Here is a 20,021-nt window from a genome sequence, read left to right on the forward strand (position 1 = left end):
ACTCACCCTGCTCTGAGGAACTCCTCGCTGACTATGTTCTTCAGGGGAACACAGACGCGCGGTGGTAGTTTCCTGAACAAGCGCTGAGAATACTGGCCAGACAACTATAGGAGAGAGGACGTGGGAAGTTAGTGAAAAGTGGTCAAAGTACCCAATAAAGAACCTTCATTGAAACAGCTTGTTAGTCCATGGGGTCTTATGTATAACCATCTCAGAGTAGTCGTGCGGATTTAGGATCAGTTTAGCCTTTCAGATTACGAGTTAGATTACTTGGACAGGAGGGACCTCAGATCCTAGATCAGCACGTACTCTGAGATGCTTGATACGTACAGCACACGGACGAGGCTTGGTCTGAGTCCAGGAAACCAGTCTTGACCACTCTACTACCTACACACCCACCCAACAGTGTTCTTTCATCCAGGTCTCTAGGGTGTACACTGCATGCTTTTGTTCTTAATCAACATTAACACCTGATTTAACTAGCTAATCAGCATCACCTTTAACGTTAGCTGAAACAAAAGGCGAGCAGTCCCCAAGACCAGAATTGAAAAACATTACAACACAGAGGAATCATGCCGTGCATAGTGATCTGAAATGGCCAGCGGCGACTACAAATGCAAAACTAGTAAATTGGCTTGTTACCTTGTTGCGTTAGTGAATGCGAAATAAACAGTTTACGTGCGCAAGCTGGCTTACTGCTCGGTTCAACAAACGTTAGCTAGCTAAGTGGCTTGGGATAGACGGTTAACTAGCTAGCAACATTCCCTTACACAATATAGCAACCAGCCTGTTAACTTAGTCATCATGGATTGTAGCTAGGTTTTGGCCAAAGGTGGCTTGCTAACGAGTCAGCCTGCTAGCTAACGTACTGTAGCTAGTTGGTGCTTATTAACACGTTAACTAGCTAGCATCCGCAGGGTCTTGCACTATCGAGACATTGACCCTGCGACCACATTCTTCGTCAAAGCCATGCTTGTGCCATTCTCTTGTCTAGTTTGTTGCATACCTTTCCACGGTTCAGAAGCTTGACGACATGTTCTTTGTGTTTTCTCTGCGTTTGTTTGTTACCGTCCTTTTCGGTTTTCGAGCTGGGCGCCATTTTCCGCCGTAGTGTTCACTACGCCCTGCCTACCATCTCGACCCATTGGTTCTCGATCATCGTGGGAGCAGTCCGATTGGCATATGTGAACGTAAATCAACGACGAAAACAAATCTCCCAGCCTGTGATTGGTTACAGGGTTAACAATATGATTGTTTTTGTCACAAATTAAGTTCAGTGAACATAAGTATAGCAATATTGCTGAAACTAATACTTTAGTCTTATCTCTGACTTGAAACTATGTGCAACAAAAACATACAATCCACCAAATATCTCAATACTTTTTATTTATTGTGAAGTTTAAAAACAAGCAGTAAAAAAAACAAAAAAAAAACAGCATACAACACGACTTCTTGGAACATGAGGAAAAATAAAATTAAAGGCATCCCATCTGATGATGCAGCAATCTGATCTGAAGTCAGCAAGGGGAAGGGGGGCCTTGGGGACACAAATTGTGCCAAAATAACCAACAAAACAAGCAGGCACACACTGTAGCAAGCAGCCATAGAAACAGGCGCTTGTACACACAGTCAGACGCGCAGGCACACACAAACCCAGGCCCACCCTTTAGTTACCAAAAAATATGAACTAAGTAAAATTATAAGTGGGTGGAGGGGGAGGGGAGGGGAAAAAATGCTGCTACGTCATCAACACAGGGAATGTTTTAACTGAACTAGACGTTAATTAAAAATGAAAATAAAAGCCTAAAAAGCAAAAAAATATCCTTTTGCTTGCAAAAAAACAACTTGTTTTTACAAACCGATGCTGAATATTAGTAGTAGTTATACTCCAAAGTACTGCTAGACGACAGTTTATTCCTCAGGAAAACAAACAAAATGACAGAAGTGCGAGTCCATGTATTTTACAATTGGGTATTAGCTAGGCCGATGAGCCAGAGCTCTTTACTATCTTCCCCTTCACCTCCTCAGACACTGTAGGGGTTGGGATGCAGGGTGAGGACAGGCAGACACTGGGGGTTGGGGTGAGGACAGGCAGACACTGTAGATGTTGGGGTGAGGACAGGGGAACAAAAAGGAAAAACAACCCTACCAAGTTGTTCAATCATTTCATCAGCAAAAATCGTAGAATTTGTTATTTTTCAGTTTTTGTAAAAAAGAAAGAAAAGGAAAAACAAGGGGAATTAAGGGAAGAAAGGGTACTGGGATAAGAGGGAGGGGTACTGGGATAAGAGGGAGGGGTACTGGGATAAGAGGGAGGGGTACTGGGATAAGAGGGAGGGGTACTGGGATAAGAGGGAGGGGTACTGGGATAAGAGGGAGGGGTACTGGGATAAGAGGGAGGGGTACTGGGATAAGAGGGAGGGGTACTGGGAGTGTATTTGAGGGAGGGAATTAAGGTTTTGCTTCCGTCAAAACCAGACATTTTTTGAATTACGACTTAAACCCAGAAGAAAACATTTAAAAAGTCCAGAGAGCTGGATGGGATGTGTCTGCTGCTGCAGTGAAGAAACAGTCCTCCCGGTCCATGCGTCTGACAGGCTGGAGACTGGCTGGATTTGGTTCACTGGGCCTGGGATAGAGAGAATGAGAGTGTAGAGAAGTTAAAGTATCTGGGAACACTGGACAGTTTTCTATGAAATGTGTGACCTGTTGTCCTAGCTGAGTGTGTGTGGGTGTTACCTGTTGTCCTTGCTGAGGGGTGGCAGCCTGTCCCGGAGCCCCTCCAGGGCCGTAGAAGGCCGCCTGCTGCCTGTAGTACTCAGCCCAGGCTGCACTGTAGTCCTGCTGTCCGCCGGCTCCTCCCCCGGCTACAGCTGCAGCCGGCGCCGCTGCTGCACCTCCACCGGGCTGGGCTGAGGAGAGAGAGGGAGGGAAAGTGGAGCAGACTTTAAGATCAACAACTTGGACAAGAAAATAGTATTTGTTGATCACAATTCTGTTGTATAGAAATAAATCTGACGACATCTTCTGGATGAAAAGTGTCCATTAAAAGGTGGCATGTATAAGGACTACACAGTGTGAAGGCCTTTCAGTCCTTTCTAGTAACACAGGATCTCCTGTGTGTTACAAGATGGACACCATTTTGCAAGCGCCGACCCAAATGTGATTTTCTAGTAGTTCCTTTTTACTAAATGTATCCGCTATTATTTCATATTTCTCGTGTGTTTTGTTTCTAGTGATACATTGTTACTGATTGCACTACAGGACGTCATTGTAAAGTCAATATAACCATGGCGATGATCATAACCATGGCGATGATCTTACCCATGCCCATCTTCTTGTAATACTCCTCCCAGGCCTTGGTGTAGTCTGGCTGGCCTCCAGGGGTCTGGGCTGCCTGGGAGGGGTCTGCCTGGACTGGGGCGGCTGCTGGGGCGTTGGGGGCCTGGCCCGGCATGGCGCCCCCTGGCTGCTGCTGGTAGTATTGCGCATAGTAGGCTGCCCACGCAGCATTGGGGTCTGCCGCTGCCTTATCTGGGAGGGGAAAGATTAGAGAAAGAGGGTTGAAAGGGAGGAAGAGGGTAAGGTAAATGGGAGGAGAGGAAACGAGAAGTTAAGAGTAGAGTGTTGAGGACAGGCCAGGGAAAAATTGATTGACCAGAGAGGAGGGAAAGTGCCTGATGGAGAGTATCAGACCAGTCAATATAAAGCAGTGTCTACTCACTGGGGTCGTGTGGCCCTCCAGGGGCCTGCCACTGCTGGAAGGTGTTGCCCCAGCCCTGAGGGGCCCCATAACCATGACCACCTGGGGGGCCGCCACTGGAGAGAGAGTGGAGAACGATTAGACACTTAATGTCTTTAAGTCAAACACACCAAAACGCATGATACCCATTGGCTTTAACTTAATAGGGGGCAGTATTTTCGATTTCAGATGAAAAGCATGCCCAGAGTAAACTGCCTAATACTCAGGCCCAGAGTCAAATATTTGCATATTATTAGTAGATTTGGATAGAAAACACTTAAGTTTCTAAAACTGTTTGAATGACGTCTGTGAGTATAACGCAACTCATATCGCAGGCAAAAACCTGAGAAAAATCCAACCAGGAAGTGGGAAATTTGATGCTTGTAGTCTTTTCAAGTCATTGCCTATCTAACAGTGACTCAGGGTTCACTTTGCACGTCCTAAGGCTTCCGATGTCAGTCTTTAGAACCTTGTTTCAGGCTTTTACAGTGAACAGAAGGCCGGGAAGTTGGTGACTCAGAAAATGACATGAGTTCATTGGCGCGCATTCACGTGATGAGGTAGCTGTGTTCCATAACGTTTAAGACATTGGAATCGTCCAGTTGTAATAGTATTGAAGTTTTATGTTAAAAAGACCCTAAAGATTGATGCTACACAAAATTTGACGTTTCTATCAACGTAAATAGAACTGACTTTGTCGTGAAATTTGCGCCGCGCTTCCTACATTTGGAGTAGCTTACTGAACGCGCAAACAACAAGGAGGTATTTGGACATAAATTATGGACTTTAGCGAACAAAACAACATTTATTGTGGACCTGGGATTCCTGGAAGTGCCTTCTGATGATCAAAGTGAATATTTATAATGCTATTTATGATTTTAGATGACTCAAATGGCAGGTATCTGTATTGCCTGTTGTATTTTTCTGAGCGCCGTACTCCGATTATTGCAAGGTGTGCTTTCCCCGTGAAGCTTTTTTTAAATCTGTCACAGCGGTTGCATTAAGGAGATGTTTATCTATAATTCTTTGAATAACAGTTTAATATTTTATCAACGTTTATGATGAGTATTTTGTAAATTGATGTGCACATTCACTGGAGGTTTTGGTGGGAATACATTTTCTGAACATCACGCGCCAATGTAAAATGCTGTTTTTGGATATAAATACGAACTTTATCGAGCAAAACACACATGTATTGTATAACATGAAGTCCTATGAGTGCCATCTGATGAAGATCAAAGGTTAGTGAATATTTTAGCTGTACTTTTGGTTTTTGTGATGCATGTCCTTGCTTGGAAAATGGCTGTGTGGTTTTTCTTGTGAAGTTCATGTCCTAACATAATCTAATTTTATGCTTTCGCCGTAAAGCCTTTTTGAAATGGGACAATGTCGTTAGATTAACGAGAAGTTTCTTTAAAATGGTGTAAAATAGTTGATTGTTTGAGAAAATGTAATTATGAGATTTTTGCTGTTTTGTATTTCGCGCCAGGCTATTTCATTGGCTGTTGAATAGTGTGTCCCGCAAGTGGGACGGTCACGTCCCACCTAGCCCATAGAAGTTAACCAACATGTGGCCTTATTTCATTCAGAGGAAGAAATGTGAATAACATACAATGTACATATGACAGAAATGGTGAGCCAGAAAAAAAAAAAAAATCACTCAACAGCACAAGGGGATCAGAGCTGCTCACCACACTAACAGTAGACCCCTTCTTTCTTTTATGTCATGGATGTATAACAAGCTGTAGCGATGCAAACAAGCACTAGCCTGGGACAGGGAAACTGGCCCTTTATGTCTGGTAGGTGCTGTATTTACTGTGTGTGTGTGTGTGTGTGTGTGGGGGGAGGGGGGGGGGCAGGCTGCAATATCAAGGTTGGGGTTGTAGGGGCGCATGGTTGTTGAACTTACTGCGGGGGTCCTCCGGGGCCACCAGGCCCTGGGTTGTAAGGGTTGGGGTTGTAGGGGCCCATTGGACCAGCAGGACCAGGTCCACCAGGACCACCCCCTAGAGGACACAGAGGAGCCTAGAGGGGCAGAGGAGAAACTATTCATTCCATTTACAGTTTGTGTGGGACTATTAAATGATACACTGGGTGTGTTTAAATGTGTGTTCAGGACATGTCCGTCCTCCCGTACCTCGATCTTGTCCTCTATGAGCTGCTTGGCATGATCTATCTGTTGAGGGGACCCCCTGATGATGAACAGTTTGAAGTTGGGGTCACCGTTGGGCGGCGGCTGACGCGAGATCTCCACGAAAGCCCCCGTCTGCTGGTTGATGGCCTTGACGTTCTCGCCACCCCGACCAATCACAAGGCCGCATTTGTGGGCGGGGATAGAGAAGGTGACCTCACCTCCCGGAGGACCGCCCCAGTTGCCCTGGCCTCGCCCCCTGCCATGGCCACCCTGAGGCATCCCCCCCGTGCCAGGAGGACCTGGAGGACCCTGGAGAAGAGAGAGGGAGACGCAGGTGAAGGCTTCCGCACGACTGCGCTGGCATACTACCTTTTAAAGACCGTCGCTTGAAAACCGCTAAAAAGTGCCAGTAGTACTATTTGGAGACTCCGTAGCCTGTATACAGTTCATCAAAATAAAATGATATAAATCTAAGATGACTCAAAAAAAATACAGCATTAAATTTACATTTTTGCAGAGGAGATCTGAGTTGCATCTAACTAAGATGTTTGGTGTGGTATTTTGCAAAGAATTTTTTTTTGCACAAACACTTCATTGAAGAATCTCTACTGTTGGCCAATGAAGGGACATCGATGTCAAATGCTGAACTTCAGCTTGCTCTGAGAAATTTTGGTGCGCAAACGGCCAAAAGAATAAATACAATTCTGAACACCAAAACCTTATCAAAATGTCAGAATACTGCACAAACTGTTCTGAACGGTTTCAGATGGGAAGCATGCCGACGCCTTAAGTTAGATTTTTAAACAGTGTCATTTTTATCCATCTGCCCAGGGACTAAAGCTGGGAAAATAAATAAATAAACTTGCCAGCTGGCCAAATCTGGCACATTGACAGAAAATGTTGATGTCCCGTCAAAGAAATGTATTAATAAATACAAAAATTCAAGGAAAAACTAAAGGGGGAATAGCGGAGACTTAATGTGAAGTGGCTTGCACGAGTATTCACCCCCCTTGGCATTTTTCCTATTTTGTTGCCTTACAACCTGGAATTAAAATGAATTTTCGGGGGGGTTTGTATCATTTGATTTACACCACATGCCTACCACTTTGAAGATGCAACATTTTTTTTGTGTGAAAAAAAGTTGGATGGGTTCCACTGGTGTACCGCAATATTTAAGTCATACCACAGATTCTCAATTGGATTGAGGTCTGGGCTTTGACATTCCAAGCCATTTAAATGTTTGCCCTTAAACCACGCAAGTGTTGCTTTAGCAGTATGCTTAGGGTCATTGTCCTGCTGGAAGGTGAACCTCCACCCAATCTCAAATCTCTGGAAGACAAACAGGTTTCCCTCAAGAATTTCCCTGTCTTTAGCACCATCTATCATTCCTTCAATTCTGACCAGTTTCCCAGTCCCTGCCGACGAAAAACATCCCCACAGCACGATGCTACCACCACGCTTCACTGTGATAGGTTTGCGCCAGACAGCGTTTTCTTTGACGGCCAAAAAGCTCAATTTTAGTCTCATCTAACCAGAGTACCGTCTTCCATATATTTGGGGAGTCTCTCACATACCTTTATTTTTTTCTTTAAGCAATGGCTTTTTTTCTAGCCACTTCCGTAAAGCCCAGCTCTGTGGAGTGTACGGCTTAAAGTGGTCCTATGGACAGATACTCTAATCTCCGCTGTGGAGCTTTGCAGCTCCTTCAGGGTTATCTTTGGTCTCTTTGTTGCCTCTGATTAATGCCCTTCTTGCCTGGTCTGAATTTTGGGTGGCGGCCCTCTCTTGGGAGGTTTGTTGTGGTGCCACTTAAAAAAATATCTAGAATTTTTTATTTGAATATCCGAAACATAAAATATACTTGCAGGGAAGCCGCTCAACAACTACATCATACCAGTCATCCAACTGACTCCCATTCAGAGTGACACACAGAAGCATCCAGGGACAATGCCCTGCTCAAGGGCATGTTGATAGATCTCCCACAAGGCCAAAAACGTGACCCCGAACCCTCCAAGATCCCCCACAGTTCCCCAATAGCTGTCCCTCAAGCATTCGAGACCCCTCCCAGTCCCACCCCAAGAAGACAGTTAACTCCATTTCCCATCCCCAAGAAACCCCAATGCACCAACAACTAAAACCCTAACAGCAATTCCAACTCTATATGTTTGTGTGCATGTCTGGCACTATTACATGTATGTGTGTGTTCTTGTATGTGTTTATTTGAATGAGTGTGTGTATATGCATGTGTACAAACACCTGCATGGCATCAGCCTCAGGCAAACCGGCATTAGTTGTAAAAACACTGCCACTTAGTGTCATTCAAATGTACTTTTTAATATGTTTTATTTTGACCTTTTTTTGTACTTTTATCTTTGACCATGATTCTCTCTCCCACACAGCAACTCCACTCCCACTTGTCTCCAATTCCACATCCCAACCCTCAGCCCATCCAATCCATCTCTGCTGGCCACCACCCACTTCGGGTTTCAACACATCTCTTTTCAACTATGCTGTGATGTTTAACGTACAATTTCAGTGTAATTGAATAGAATCCACAGATTGCGAGTTGAAGATAAATACTTTAACTAAGAGTATTAGTAATTGACTGACCCAGTTTCTCCAGATCTAACAGTACTATTTCTAGGGTCAACTTAAGATCAATGCTATGCATTTTCAGCCATACTTAAAATGGTCTATTTATTCTGTATCGTCACAACAGAATCTGCAGAGCTTTGATGATTTATGGCCCAAATATTCAACATTTTGTTGGTGGCAAGAATTCTATACAATAATTTCAGCTGAAAAGCACAAAGTCTTGAATCTTGAGCAGTTTTATATATCAACTTATACCATGGAATCGGTACATCAAAAATCTCTTCACAACTATTTCGCAATCTGCATGGCACAGTTGTCAACATCCTAGTCCTCAAATGAAACTGGTATACTTTCCCATTTATGCTCTTTTTATTCCTCTGCTAGTTTTGATTCTTTATATTGGGCAGACAGACCAGTTCCATACCTCCTCCTGCTGCCACCTCCATTTTTGGGGCAATGCTGCAATCAATTGGTTGTACTCTTGGATTGAGCAGACCTTCCCGTACAAATCTGATAACTCCATGAAGGACATAACTCCACCATACCAATTTATAATATCATTTAACAACAAATTAACCCTTTCAAACATCTTTTCCATAAATACAGCTGTTTTATCAACAATACTCTTTCCATGTTTTAATTGGTGCTCTGTGGGATGTTCAAAAGTTTGATTTTGTTATGTTTATAACCCAACCCTGATCTGCCACAACTTTGTCCCTGACCTGTTTGGAGAGCTCCTTGGTCTTCATGGTGCCGCTTGCTTACTGGTGTTGCAGACTCTGGGGCCTTTCAGAACAGGTGTATACACACACACTGAGATAATGTGACACTTAAAGTCTACCTGTGTGCAATATTTTAACTAATTCTGTGACCTCTGAAGGTAATTAGTTGCACCAGATCTTATTTAGGGGCTTCAAAGCAAAGGGGGTGAATACATATGCACGCACCACTTTCCTTTGTTTTTTTTAATTATTATTATTATTCTTTGAAACAATTTGGACTATTTTGTGTATGTCCATCACATGAAATCCAAATAAAAATCCATTTAAATTCCAGGTTGCAATGCAACAAAATAGGAAAAATGCCAAGGGTGGGTGAACACTTTGCAAGGCACTGTAGACATTTCAGTTATGGCCTTCAATACATCTCTCCTTCTCAAGACCAGGAAACCTCACCTGTCCATACCCCTGCACCATCTTATATTCAACTTGGTGCATCCCCCTGCCATCTAGTACCACTTCCCTTCACACCCCACATGTACCCCCTGCAGCCTCCCATGTGTAACCCTGTAGTGGGTAGTGGACATACCCCCTGTCCTCCGTCCTCCCTGACTCTGATGCTCTGCAGCAGCTCGTTGATGATGGAGGCAGCGTGCTCACAGCGGTCTGGAGGGCCCATGATGTGGGCTATCTTATCAGGACCTGCACCGTCATCTAGAGAGAGGGGAGGAGGGGGAAGGGAGAGCAGGGGTAGGGGAGGAAGAGTAGGGAAGGAGGCAGCGAGAGGAGAGAGAGCGATCGAAAGACAACGAGAGAAAGATAGGGGGTGGGGGAAAGCACAGATCGAGCGAAAGACAGATCGAGCGAAAGAGATGAGAAAGAGTCATCATAATGATCATTGTTTCAACCAAAAGAAGGTTCCAGTCAAAATGTTTCTTATACGGTCCTGTACCTTCATCTGACAGAGGGGGAAGGGAGTGAGGGGAGAGAGGGGAAAGGGAGTGAGGGGGAAGGGAGTGAGGGGAGAGAGGGGGAAGGGAGTGAGGGGGAAGGGAGTGAGGGAGAAAAATAAGAAGAGAGTTACCATACTGTTCACAACACTCAGCTGAAGCAGGTTCAACACAGGAAGTTGCTACCTGGACTTGTCCCATAACAGATTGGCACCTCTAAGATGATGGTTACTAACATTTCCTTTCTGACCCGATAGAAACACTTAAATCTGCTGTGTGTGGTGTGTGTGTGTGTGTGGTGTTTGAGTTTCATATACAGTCCTGTACCTTCATCTGACAGAGGGAGAGAGAGAGGGGGGGAGGGGACAAAGAAAAGAGGGAGAGTTACCATACTGATCATAACACTCAACTGAAGCAGGGTCAAAACCGGAAGGCGCTACCTGGACTTGTCCAATAAGAACAGACTGTAGGTTCCAGTTGCAAACCGTTTTGTTACGGTGGGGCCCTACTGAACACGCCCCAGGTTCGCTCCACAGTCAAGTGATTTATATAAATGTTATGGTACTAACACATAGCAGGAGGTCCGAGTTCAGTTTGATTCTCCTGGACCCACGATCATGTGTAAAAACATAGCATGATAAAATACTAATGTTTCCTATGATAGAAATATTTTAAATCTGTTGTAGGTGTGGGACTTATACATCATGTACCTTCATCTGACAGAGAGGGGAGGAGGGAGGGAGGGAGAGAGAACAAAAAGAGGGAGAGAGTTACCATAGTGATTATAACAACTGAAGCAGGGTTTAAAGGGGGAGATACAGGGTCTAGCTGAACAAGACCAGATGGTAGTTGACCCTAGCAGAAAGGGTGTGACCCTCACCTGGTTTGAACTGTATCCTAACTCCAGCGTCTGCCTGGATCTTCTTGATCATCTCTCCACTTCGACCAATCACAACTCCCACAGAGTGGCGGGGCACGGGCACCTGGCCAATGAAAAGACACCATAATGAGGAAGAGGCATCTGGCCAAACTGAAACACACGATACTGATGAGGCAAAGACCTTCAGAGTTCTAGCAGAGAGTTGTTACTAAACGGGGCTGCAACGCCACAGTCATTCCACCGGCTGGAACTCTACAACCTTTAATCATACACTTTGTTCTACTCCTTCTGTCAATTTCAATCAAGTCAATGATGCCACTGGCAGACGTTCTATTTCATGTTCTAGTCAGTCAATCTAATTCTATGGGTTTAACCCCTCAGGGCTGCATTTCCATCAGCGAAGTTGCTCCCTTCCCTGTGCCATTGTGGAAGGGAAGGGAACAGGTGGAGGTTAACAGAGTGAAGCACCTGGGTGAGTTTGACCTCCACAGCTCGATCAAATCCAGTCAGAGTTCCAACTACAATCAAGTTGAATCCATCTCGTAAACAAAGATCCTACTCACATCCATGCCTCCTCCTCCACCACCTCCTCCCCCCATTTGGTTGCCAAAATTGTTTCTGTCTCCAAAGCCAGCGTGATCCCTCTCTCTCAGAATCTCATTCACCAGCTCCTTCGCTTGCTGCAGAGAGAGAAAGAAAGAGACAGATATTGATCAAGTCAGCCAGTACTACCTGACAATAGAGACATAACCAGCCCCATATCCAGGTACGCAGTACGGGCGTGTGGGGTACGCAGTACGGGCAGCGTGGCGTACGCAGTACGGGCAGCAGGGGCGTGTGGGGTACGCAGTACGGGCAGCAGGGGCGTGTGGGGTACGCAGTACGGGCAGCAGGGGCGTGTGGGGTACGCAGTACGGGCAGCAGGGGCGTGTGGGGTACGCAGTACGGGCAGCAGGGGCGTGTGGGGTACGCAGTACGGGCAGCAGGGGCGTGTGGGGTACGCAGTACGGGCAGCAGGGGCGTGTGGGGTACGCAGTACGGGCAGCAGGGGCGTGTGGGGTACGCAGTACGGGCAGCAGGGGCGTGTGGGGTACGCAGTACGGGCAGCAGGGGCGTGTGGGGTACGCAGTACGGGCAGCAGGGGCGTGTGGGGTACGCAGTACGGGCAGCAGGGGCGTGTGGGGTACGCAGTACGGGCAGCAGGGGCGTGTGGGGTACGCAGTACGGGCAGCAGGGGCGTGTGGTGTACGCAGCAGGGGCGTGTGGTGTACGCAGCAGGGGCGTGTGGTGTACGCAGTACGGGCAGCAGGGGCGTGTGGTGTACGCAGTACGGGCAGCAGGGGCGTGTGGTGTACGCAGTACGGGCAGCAGGGGCGTGTGGTGTACGCAGTACGGGCAGCAGGGCGTTTACCTGTACTTTGTAGGGGTCTCCGATGATGCGCAGGGGTTTGTCCATGTTGGGTGGCTGGGAGCCATCTTGGATGAGAATCATCTTTACTCCAGCACGCTCCTACAGGGAACAGAGAGATATAGATATCTATCCATCTATCAGACAAGACTCCCCAGGTATAGTGTTGTTTCCTAGTACTTCCCTCCCATTATATTAGTAGCTGTGTTCTGAATCTTTCTCCTGTACAGATATTTGATGTACCAGTACACCCCCTGGACAGAACACTGTTTCTGTAGGGTGAGGCAGCTTGATGTACCAGTACACCCCCTGGACAGGATGCACTGTTTCTGTAGGGTGAGGCAGCTGTGATGTACCAGTTTACCCCCTGGACAGGAAGCACTGTTTCTGTAGGGTGAGGCAGCTGTGATGTACCAGTACACCCCCTGGACAGGAAGCACTGTTTCTGTAGGGTGAGGCAGCTGTGATGTACCAGTACAACCCCTGGACAGGAGCACTGTTTCTGTAGGGTGAGGCAGCTGTGATGTACCAGTTTACCCCCTGGACAGGATGCAGTTTCTATAAGGTGAGGCAGTGTGATGTACCAGTTTACCCCCTGGACAGGATGCAGTTTCTATAAGGTGAGACAGTGTGATGTACCAGTTTACCCCCTGGACAGGATGCAGTTTCTATAAGGTGAGACAGTGTGATGTACCAGTTTACCCCCTGGACAGGATGCAGTTTCTATAAGGTGAGACAGTGTGATGTACCAGTACACCCCCTGGACAGGATGCAGTTTCTATAAGGTGAGACAGTGTGATGTACCAGTACAGGACAGCGGAGTCAATCACCACCTTCCGGAGACACCTGAAACCCCACCTCTTTAAGGAATACCTGGGATAGGATAAAGTAATCCTTCTAACCCCCCCCCTTAAAAGATTTAGATGCACTATTGTAAAGTGGTTGTTCCACTGGATATTATAAGGTGAATCCACCAATTTGTAAGTCGCTCTGGATAAGAGCGTCTGCTAAATGACTAAAATGTAAAAAATGTAAAATGTACACCCCCTGGACAGGATGCAGTTTCTATAAGGTGAGACAGTGTGATGTACCAGTACACCCCCTGGACAGGATGCAGTTTCTATAAGGTGAGACAGTGTGATGTACCAGTACACCCCCTGGACAGGATGCAGTTTCTATAAGGTGAGACAGTGTGATGTACCAGTTTACCCCCTGGACAGGATGCAGTTTCTATAAGGTGAGACAGTGTGATGTACCAGTACACCCCCTGGACAGGATGCAGTTTCTATAAGGTGAGACAGTGTGATGTACCAGTTTACCCCCTGGACAGGATGCAGTTTCTATAAGGTGAGACAGCGTGATGTACCAGTTTACCCCCTGGACAGGATGCAGTTTCTATAAGGTGAGGCAGCGTGATGTACCAGTTTACCCCCTGGACAGGATGCAGTTTCTATAAGGTGAGGCAGCGTGATGTACCAGTTTACCCCCTGGACAGGAGGCTTCAGCAATACAACTCCCCAATGTGTACCTGTAGTTGTTTGATGTTCTCTCCTCCCATGTGTGTGGCCTAACCTGTAGTTTGATATTCTCTCCTCCCTTGTGTGTGGTCTAACCTGTAGTTTGATGTTCTCTCCTCCTGTGTGTGTGGTCTAACCTGTAGTTTGATGTTCTCTCCTCCTGTGTGTGTGGTCTAACCTGTAGTTTGATGGTCTCTCCTCCTGTGTGTGTGTGTGTGGCCTAACCTGTAGTTGTTTGATGGTCTCTCCTCCCTTGCCGATGATTAGGCCGGCCTTGCCAGCTGGGATCATCATCTCCTGCATGGAGCCACTCTGCCCATTGGTCGACTCGTGGAAAGAGGAGGAAGGTGCACCCCGTCCCCGAGATACAATCTCATCCAGAAACATCTTGGCTTTCCTGAAGAGGGAGGAAAAGACCCAGAGACAGGGAGGGAGGTAGTTAGAAAGAGTTGTGTAATGATCAGATATACTTCTTAACAGTGCCCCTATGCCAGTGCCCAGAACTTTTCCAATTGAGATCAAACGACCAGGAAAATCTAACGAACCCTAATCGTGCCACACAGCTACAAGGGATACTTCCAAATGGCATCCTACTCCTTATGTAGGGCACTACTTTAGAGCAGAGCCCTATTCCCTATGTAGTGCACCACATTAGACCAGGGCCCTATGGGGACACAGACTTAGTGTAATGTCTTACGCGATGGCGTCAGGGTTTCCTGTGAGGGAGACGCTCCTCTCTGGCATGCCACCACTGTCTGAAACACAAACACAAACAAGTAAATATCAACAAGTAAACAACAAACATCGGTCTTACTGGCAGACTACAAATGCATCCCAATTGGCACCCTATTAGTTACAAAGTGCACTAACAGAGCCCTATGGGCCCTGGTCAAAAGTAGTGCCCTAACAGAGCCCTATGGGCCCCGGTCAAAAGTAGTGCACTAACAGTAGTGCACTATAAAGGCATATGCTCCAGTCAAATATAATGCTCCATTTTTGACCAGGGTGCTAGCCTAGAGTAGTGCCCTAAAAGGTCATTGTTTTTGTCCAAAGTAGTGCACTATATTTGCTGAAGGCCCTGGTCGAAAGCAGTGCCGTATAGTTTCATGTTTTAATGTCACGTGCTCAAGGACAGCAAAATGCCTTTGTTGTGAGTGCTAAACCTAACAATGCAGTGCAATTATATCAGTCTAATAATGGCTATTGCTCCGGTCAAAGGTAGTGCACTATGTAGGGAATAGGGTGCCATCTGGGCTGCGTGCTGAGATAGTAGAGGTAGTATATAAAGAGAGGTGAGCACCTAGTTGCTCACCTGGAGCGATCTGGACCTTGCAGCCCGAGTCCTGCTGGATCTTGTTGATCTGCTCGCCCCCTCGACCAATGACTGCGGAGAAACAAGCCGTGAGGTCATTTTATCGTAGTGCGTGTGTGTGAACAGGTTCTCTGCGTGAGCCCAAGCGATACTGTGTGTGTACTCACTGAGTCCGACCATGCCGTCTGGCACTCTGTACTCCTCTGTCATAGTGGAGGGTCTGACACTGAAGAGAAAAGAGGGAGAAAGGAGAGAAAGGAGGAATGAATGCTTATCCTTCATAACAAGCTCAAAACACCTGGGAATCAAACACTACAAAATATACAAGACAGCCAAAAAGGGGAAAAAATGGCCTTCTATTAATACCTTTGCTGAGACAGGGCAGCGAGCTGAGCTCCGATAGCTACGGGGAAGAGTAATGGATTACCAACCAATACAAAGCAACTGATGAATGTGTGAGGATAGGCAGAGACAAGAGACTGTCTGTTAGGTATACGTACACAAAGCAGTGGCTGAGTCTCTGTCCCCCTGGGAAGACATCTTCTTGGCATCTGGTTGGTCTGATAAAACAGGAAAAACATGAACCTCAACACCACCCTGAAGTAAGGCTCCAGAAACATGATCCTCCGTGTGTACATAGTGTGTGTGCTCCTCCGTGTGTATTACTCCATGTGTGTGTTGGTCCCTGTGTTGCCCTCCTACCTCCATCCTCCAGAGAACGTTTCAGTGTTTGGAACGGGAAGCCCTCTCCTCCTCCTCCATTGTTACTTGGAGGTCCGGCATCTCCTCCGATCTTAGCTGCAATCTAGGGAACACACACAGCATGAGGTATATGGCCAAGACTTGGGTAAAACAGGTATCCCATTCAAAAGCATTGTGTGAGCTCCTAGGGAGAATGAAGTTGGCCCGAGATACTGATACATGAACCGTTTTGTATAATCTTCGCCGGGTTTGAATCTGGAGCTGGTAACCTGATCCCAGATCTGTAGTTGCCCAAGTATATCACCTCTACACAAACCATGTACCCTCCCGCATCCCTTTATTACACAATAGCTGGGTTGCATCCCAAACAGCACTCTATATTCCCTATAATGGACTACTTTGACCAGAGTCCTGTGGTGCCATTTCAGAAGCAGCCCTAGACTCGGTAGTTATTTTCTACACCCGGGGTTAGTTCAGGTAGCTGCCAGACTGGGATAAGAGGATCTCATCTGGAGATACTGGCCTAATTCGTATCAGACATGTCGGCAGTAGCTAACCTTAACACTAGCTAGAGCGTGTTTGTGTCCCATTAGCTATGTAAGTTAGCTATTCTGAAACACTGGCCGACAAATTTGACTGTTTTGGAAAAGTTTGCATCGCAGGTTCCATGTGGAAACGTCTACCTCATTAGTTAAGGTAGTAGCTAGCTAGTTAAATAACCTTAAGTTAATGATAGGCTGCTGACGCTAGCTAGTTACCAAACTTAGGGCTAACGCTAGCAACGTTAAATGATTGATGACTAACTAGTTAACTACTCACTAAATGGTAGGTCTCCTGGAATATAAATTGAGGGCTTTTCGTGATCACCAACATTAGTTACCTTGCTATCCAGGCACCTAACGGTAACGTTGGTGTTTGCTAACTAGGTACGTTACGCTAGCAATCGGTGTTTTAGGCTTGTTGGCTAGCTAGAACAAGGAAAGCATCGCCACGCACGCCGAGAATACTATTAGCTAGCCTAACCAGCTAACGGTAGCACTCTAGCTAGCGTAAACCTTGTGGTGGTACCGAACTCAAACGTTAGCTAATATTAAAAACAAATCCACACATGCGTACACCAACATGAGGTTCAATTCTAGGTTTTTCGCATTTTGATTTCACCCACACACCAAGCCGGTCGGTCCCATCGATTCGAGTAACCCATCGACGGCCTCGTTGCAAGCTAGCTAGTTAGCCTAGCATCGTAGCTAGCGCACACAACAGACTGGCTTGGTTCAGTGCCCCAGTCTCGCTAGATCCTTGCTCCGACCCCTTACCTGTCTGGCTCGCTGCACGGCGTCCGCGAAAGCATCTTTTTTGCCTCCAGCGCCCGCTCCGGCCCCGGGTGAGCCGTAGTCCGACATGCTGCTTGCTCTCTTGGGGAAATACACAGACACACACGGGGGTTTGGACAGGTAGTTAGGCCGAGCAGAGTTGCGCAGAAGCGGGAAGATGAGAAAGGCGAAGTGTGGGGAGGGCGCAGAAGGTGGGCATCAAACCTTCTAGCAGTCTTCCCTCCTAAAGTAACCAATCGGTGATTGCGAAGGAGGCGGTGAAGAATACAGACACAAATCTTACTGGTTTACTGACTTGAAAGTAGATCCTATTGACCAGGGCAGGGTGATTCTTGATTGACAGTTCAACTTCGACCAATCATCTGTAGGCGATTTTTGAAGAGCCAATCGGAGTTTGAAGAATGGTCAAGTTGACCAATGTGCTTACAGAAACAACATTTCATTATTGATTGACGTTTGTAACCATCAATACCCATTTGGGGGCAACAATGAGCTCTTTCAGCTCGTAAAACACTCACCATCAAACTTGCATAATCTCAAAAGTCGAAACACAGATAAAAGCAACAAAGCGGAAATTTTAGTTCGTTTTTGGTACCTTTGCTATAAATATTAGCTTGGTCCCAGATCTGTTGTTATGATGCCTTCTCCATTGTCAAGCCAAACAGCATGACAATTCCATAAGGAGTTGGTAAGAGAGCTGAATTAGACTAGCACCCAGGCTAACAACATTTAGCCATGTCATTTAAATATTAATGACCTAGCTACTTATGTTAGCTAATAAACATACCACTGTCCAATTTGGTGTCCCAAATGGAACCCTATTCCCCATATAGTGAACACATTTTGACCAGAGGAACGGTCAAGTAGTGTACTATATAGTGTGAATGGTCTCTGGTCTAAAGTAGATAACTATATATTTTGTGGTCCCGAGTGGCGCAGCGGTCTTAGGCACTGAATCTCAGTGCTAGAGGTGTCACTACAGACCCTGGTTCAATCCCGGGCTGTGTCACAACCGGCTGTGATCGGGAGTCCCATAGGCCACAACTGGCCTGCATTGTCCGGGTTAGGGGAGGGTTTGGCCGGGGTAGGCCGTCACTGTAAAAACATAATTTGTTCTTAACTGACAATAAAAAATTTAATAAATATAGGGGGAATGGTCTCTGGTCTAAAGTAGTGCACTATATAGGTAATATCGGGCTATTTTGGACATAACAATAATATCACAATATATATTTTCATACATAATGACACCACACCAACAGAAACTGCAAACTACCAGTACTTTTCTTCTGATGAAAGCTCACCATAGCATTACTTTAGATCAAGGCTCTCTTGTACATGGTATATGTCCCCCATTCACAATACTCAGAACCCACCAACTAGTAGGCTGCACAAATGGCACCCTATTCCCCATATAGTGCACTACTTTTTAGTGCACCGAATAGGGAATAGGGTGCTATTTGGGCCGCATCCACAGGCGTCAACTCATAAATCACCTCACAAGTAATAATCATTGACATATTGAAGTCATTGGTCTCATATTGAAGTCATTGGTCTCATATTGAAGTCATTGGAATCATATTGAAGTCATTGGAATCATATTGAAGTCATTGGTCTCATATTGAAGTAATTGGAATCATATTGAAGTCATTGGAATCATATTGAAGTCATTGGAATCATACTGAAGTCATTGGTCTCATATTGAAGTCATTGGTCTCATATTGAAGTCATTGGAATCATATTGAAGTCATTTGTCATCTCCCGTCTGGATTATTGCAACTCGCTGTTGGCTGGGCTCCCTGCCTGTGCCATTAAACCCCTACAACTCATCCAGAACGCCGCAGCCCGTCTGGTGTTCAACCTTCCCAAGTTCTCTCACGTCACCCCGCTCCTCCGCTCTCTCCACTGGCTTCCAGTCGAAGCTCGCATCCGCTACAAGACCATGGTGCTTGCCTACGGAGCTGTGAGGGGAACGGCACCTCCGTACCTTCAGGCTCTGATCAGGCCCTACACCCAAACAAGGGCACTCCGTTCATCCACCTCTGGCCTGCTCGCCTCCCTACCTCTGAGGAAGCACAGTTCCCGCTCAGCCCAGTCAAAACTGTTCGCTGCTCTGGCACCCCAATGGTGGAACAAGCTCCCTCACGACGCCAGGACAGCGGAGTCAATCACCACCTTCCGGAGACACCTGAAACCCCACCTCTTTAAGGAATACCTGGGATAGGATAAAGTAATCCTTCTAACCCCCCCCCTAAAAGATTTAGATGCACTATTGTAAAGTGGTTGTTCCACTGGATATTATAAGGTGAATCCACCAATTTGTAAGTCGCTCTGGATAAGAGCGTCTGCTAAATGACTTAAATGTAAATGTTAAATGTCATTGGTCTCATATTGAAGTCATTGGACTCATTGAAGTCCTTGTTATGATAAAACCTCTTACACATATACCCACTAAATAAATACACGGTAGTAATATGGAAGTTATACAGAAGGGGGAAAAATAACACAATCTTGGCAGTTTGGTTGATTTGGCATTCTGGAGTTTTATAATACTTTGTGTGAGACAAAAATCACACATACTCGCTGTACACACACACACTGACACACACGTAAAAGGGGGATCACCTTTGAGTCGTATCATCATCGTGATGACATCAGCGCGTGGCTGTGTTCTATTGGCTTTAGCACTTGAATAAACCATGCATCTCTAACTATTTACATACTTTGA

The 20,021-nt window shown here is 46.1% G+C and overlaps 2 protein-coding genes across 6 annotated transcripts in view; both read right to left on the minus strand.

Annotated features, from left to right (window-relative positions):
- LOC106592097 (DDB1- and CUL4-associated factor 15) overlaps positions 1-1,159 on the minus strand; it is a 43,238-nt gene extending 42,079 nt beyond the window's left edge. For both annotated transcript variants that reach the window (XM_082966974.1, XM_082966973.1), the window contains exons 1-2: positions 1,007-1,159; positions 7-104 (exon numbers count right to left, since the gene is read on the minus strand). In XM_082966974.1, the coding sequence (XP_082823100.1) occupies positions 7-104; positions 1,007-1,099 (191 nt within the window). In that variant the 5' untranslated portion in view covers positions 1,100-1,159. The remainder of the gene's footprint in view (positions 1-6; positions 105-1,006) is intronic.
- A 210-nt stretch (positions 1,160-1,369) lies between these two features.
- khsrp (KH-type splicing regulatory protein) lies at positions 1,370-17,583 on the minus strand. 4 transcript variants are annotated; one of them, XM_045709572.2, is made up of 18 exons: positions 17,276-17,583; positions 15,960-16,062; positions 15,758-15,817; positions 15,624-15,660; positions 15,425-15,483; positions 15,258-15,329; positions 14,643-14,700; positions 14,171-14,342; positions 12,432-12,530; positions 11,584-11,700; positions 11,021-11,123; positions 9,780-9,904; positions 5,880-6,185; positions 5,652-5,767; positions 3,725-3,819; positions 3,325-3,534; positions 2,740-2,912; positions 1,370-2,629 (listed from the first exon to the last, which is right to left on the minus strand). In XM_045709572.2, the coding sequence occupies exons 1-18, from the start codon at positions 17,360-17,362 to the stop codon at positions 2,621-2,623; spliced, it is 2,001 nt and encodes a 666-aa protein (XP_045565528.1). In that variant the 5' UTR covers positions 17,363-17,583; the 3' UTR covers positions 1,370-2,620. The 4 variants fall into 4 exon arrangements, with proteins under 4 accessions (XP_045565528.1, XP_082823117.1, XP_045565525.1 ...); XM_082966991.1 differs by having other exon boundaries at positions 11,015-11,123; XM_045709569.2 differs by having other exon boundaries at positions 15,246-15,329.
- Positions 17,584-20,021: the final 2,438 nt, after the last annotated feature.

The sequence above is a fragment of the Salmo salar genome, chromosome 02, assembly GCF_965601325.2.
Source record: "Salmo salar chromosome 02, fSalSal1, whole genome shotgun sequence".
NCBI lineage: Eukaryota > Metazoa > Chordata > Actinopteri > Salmoniformes > Salmonidae > Salmo > Salmo salar.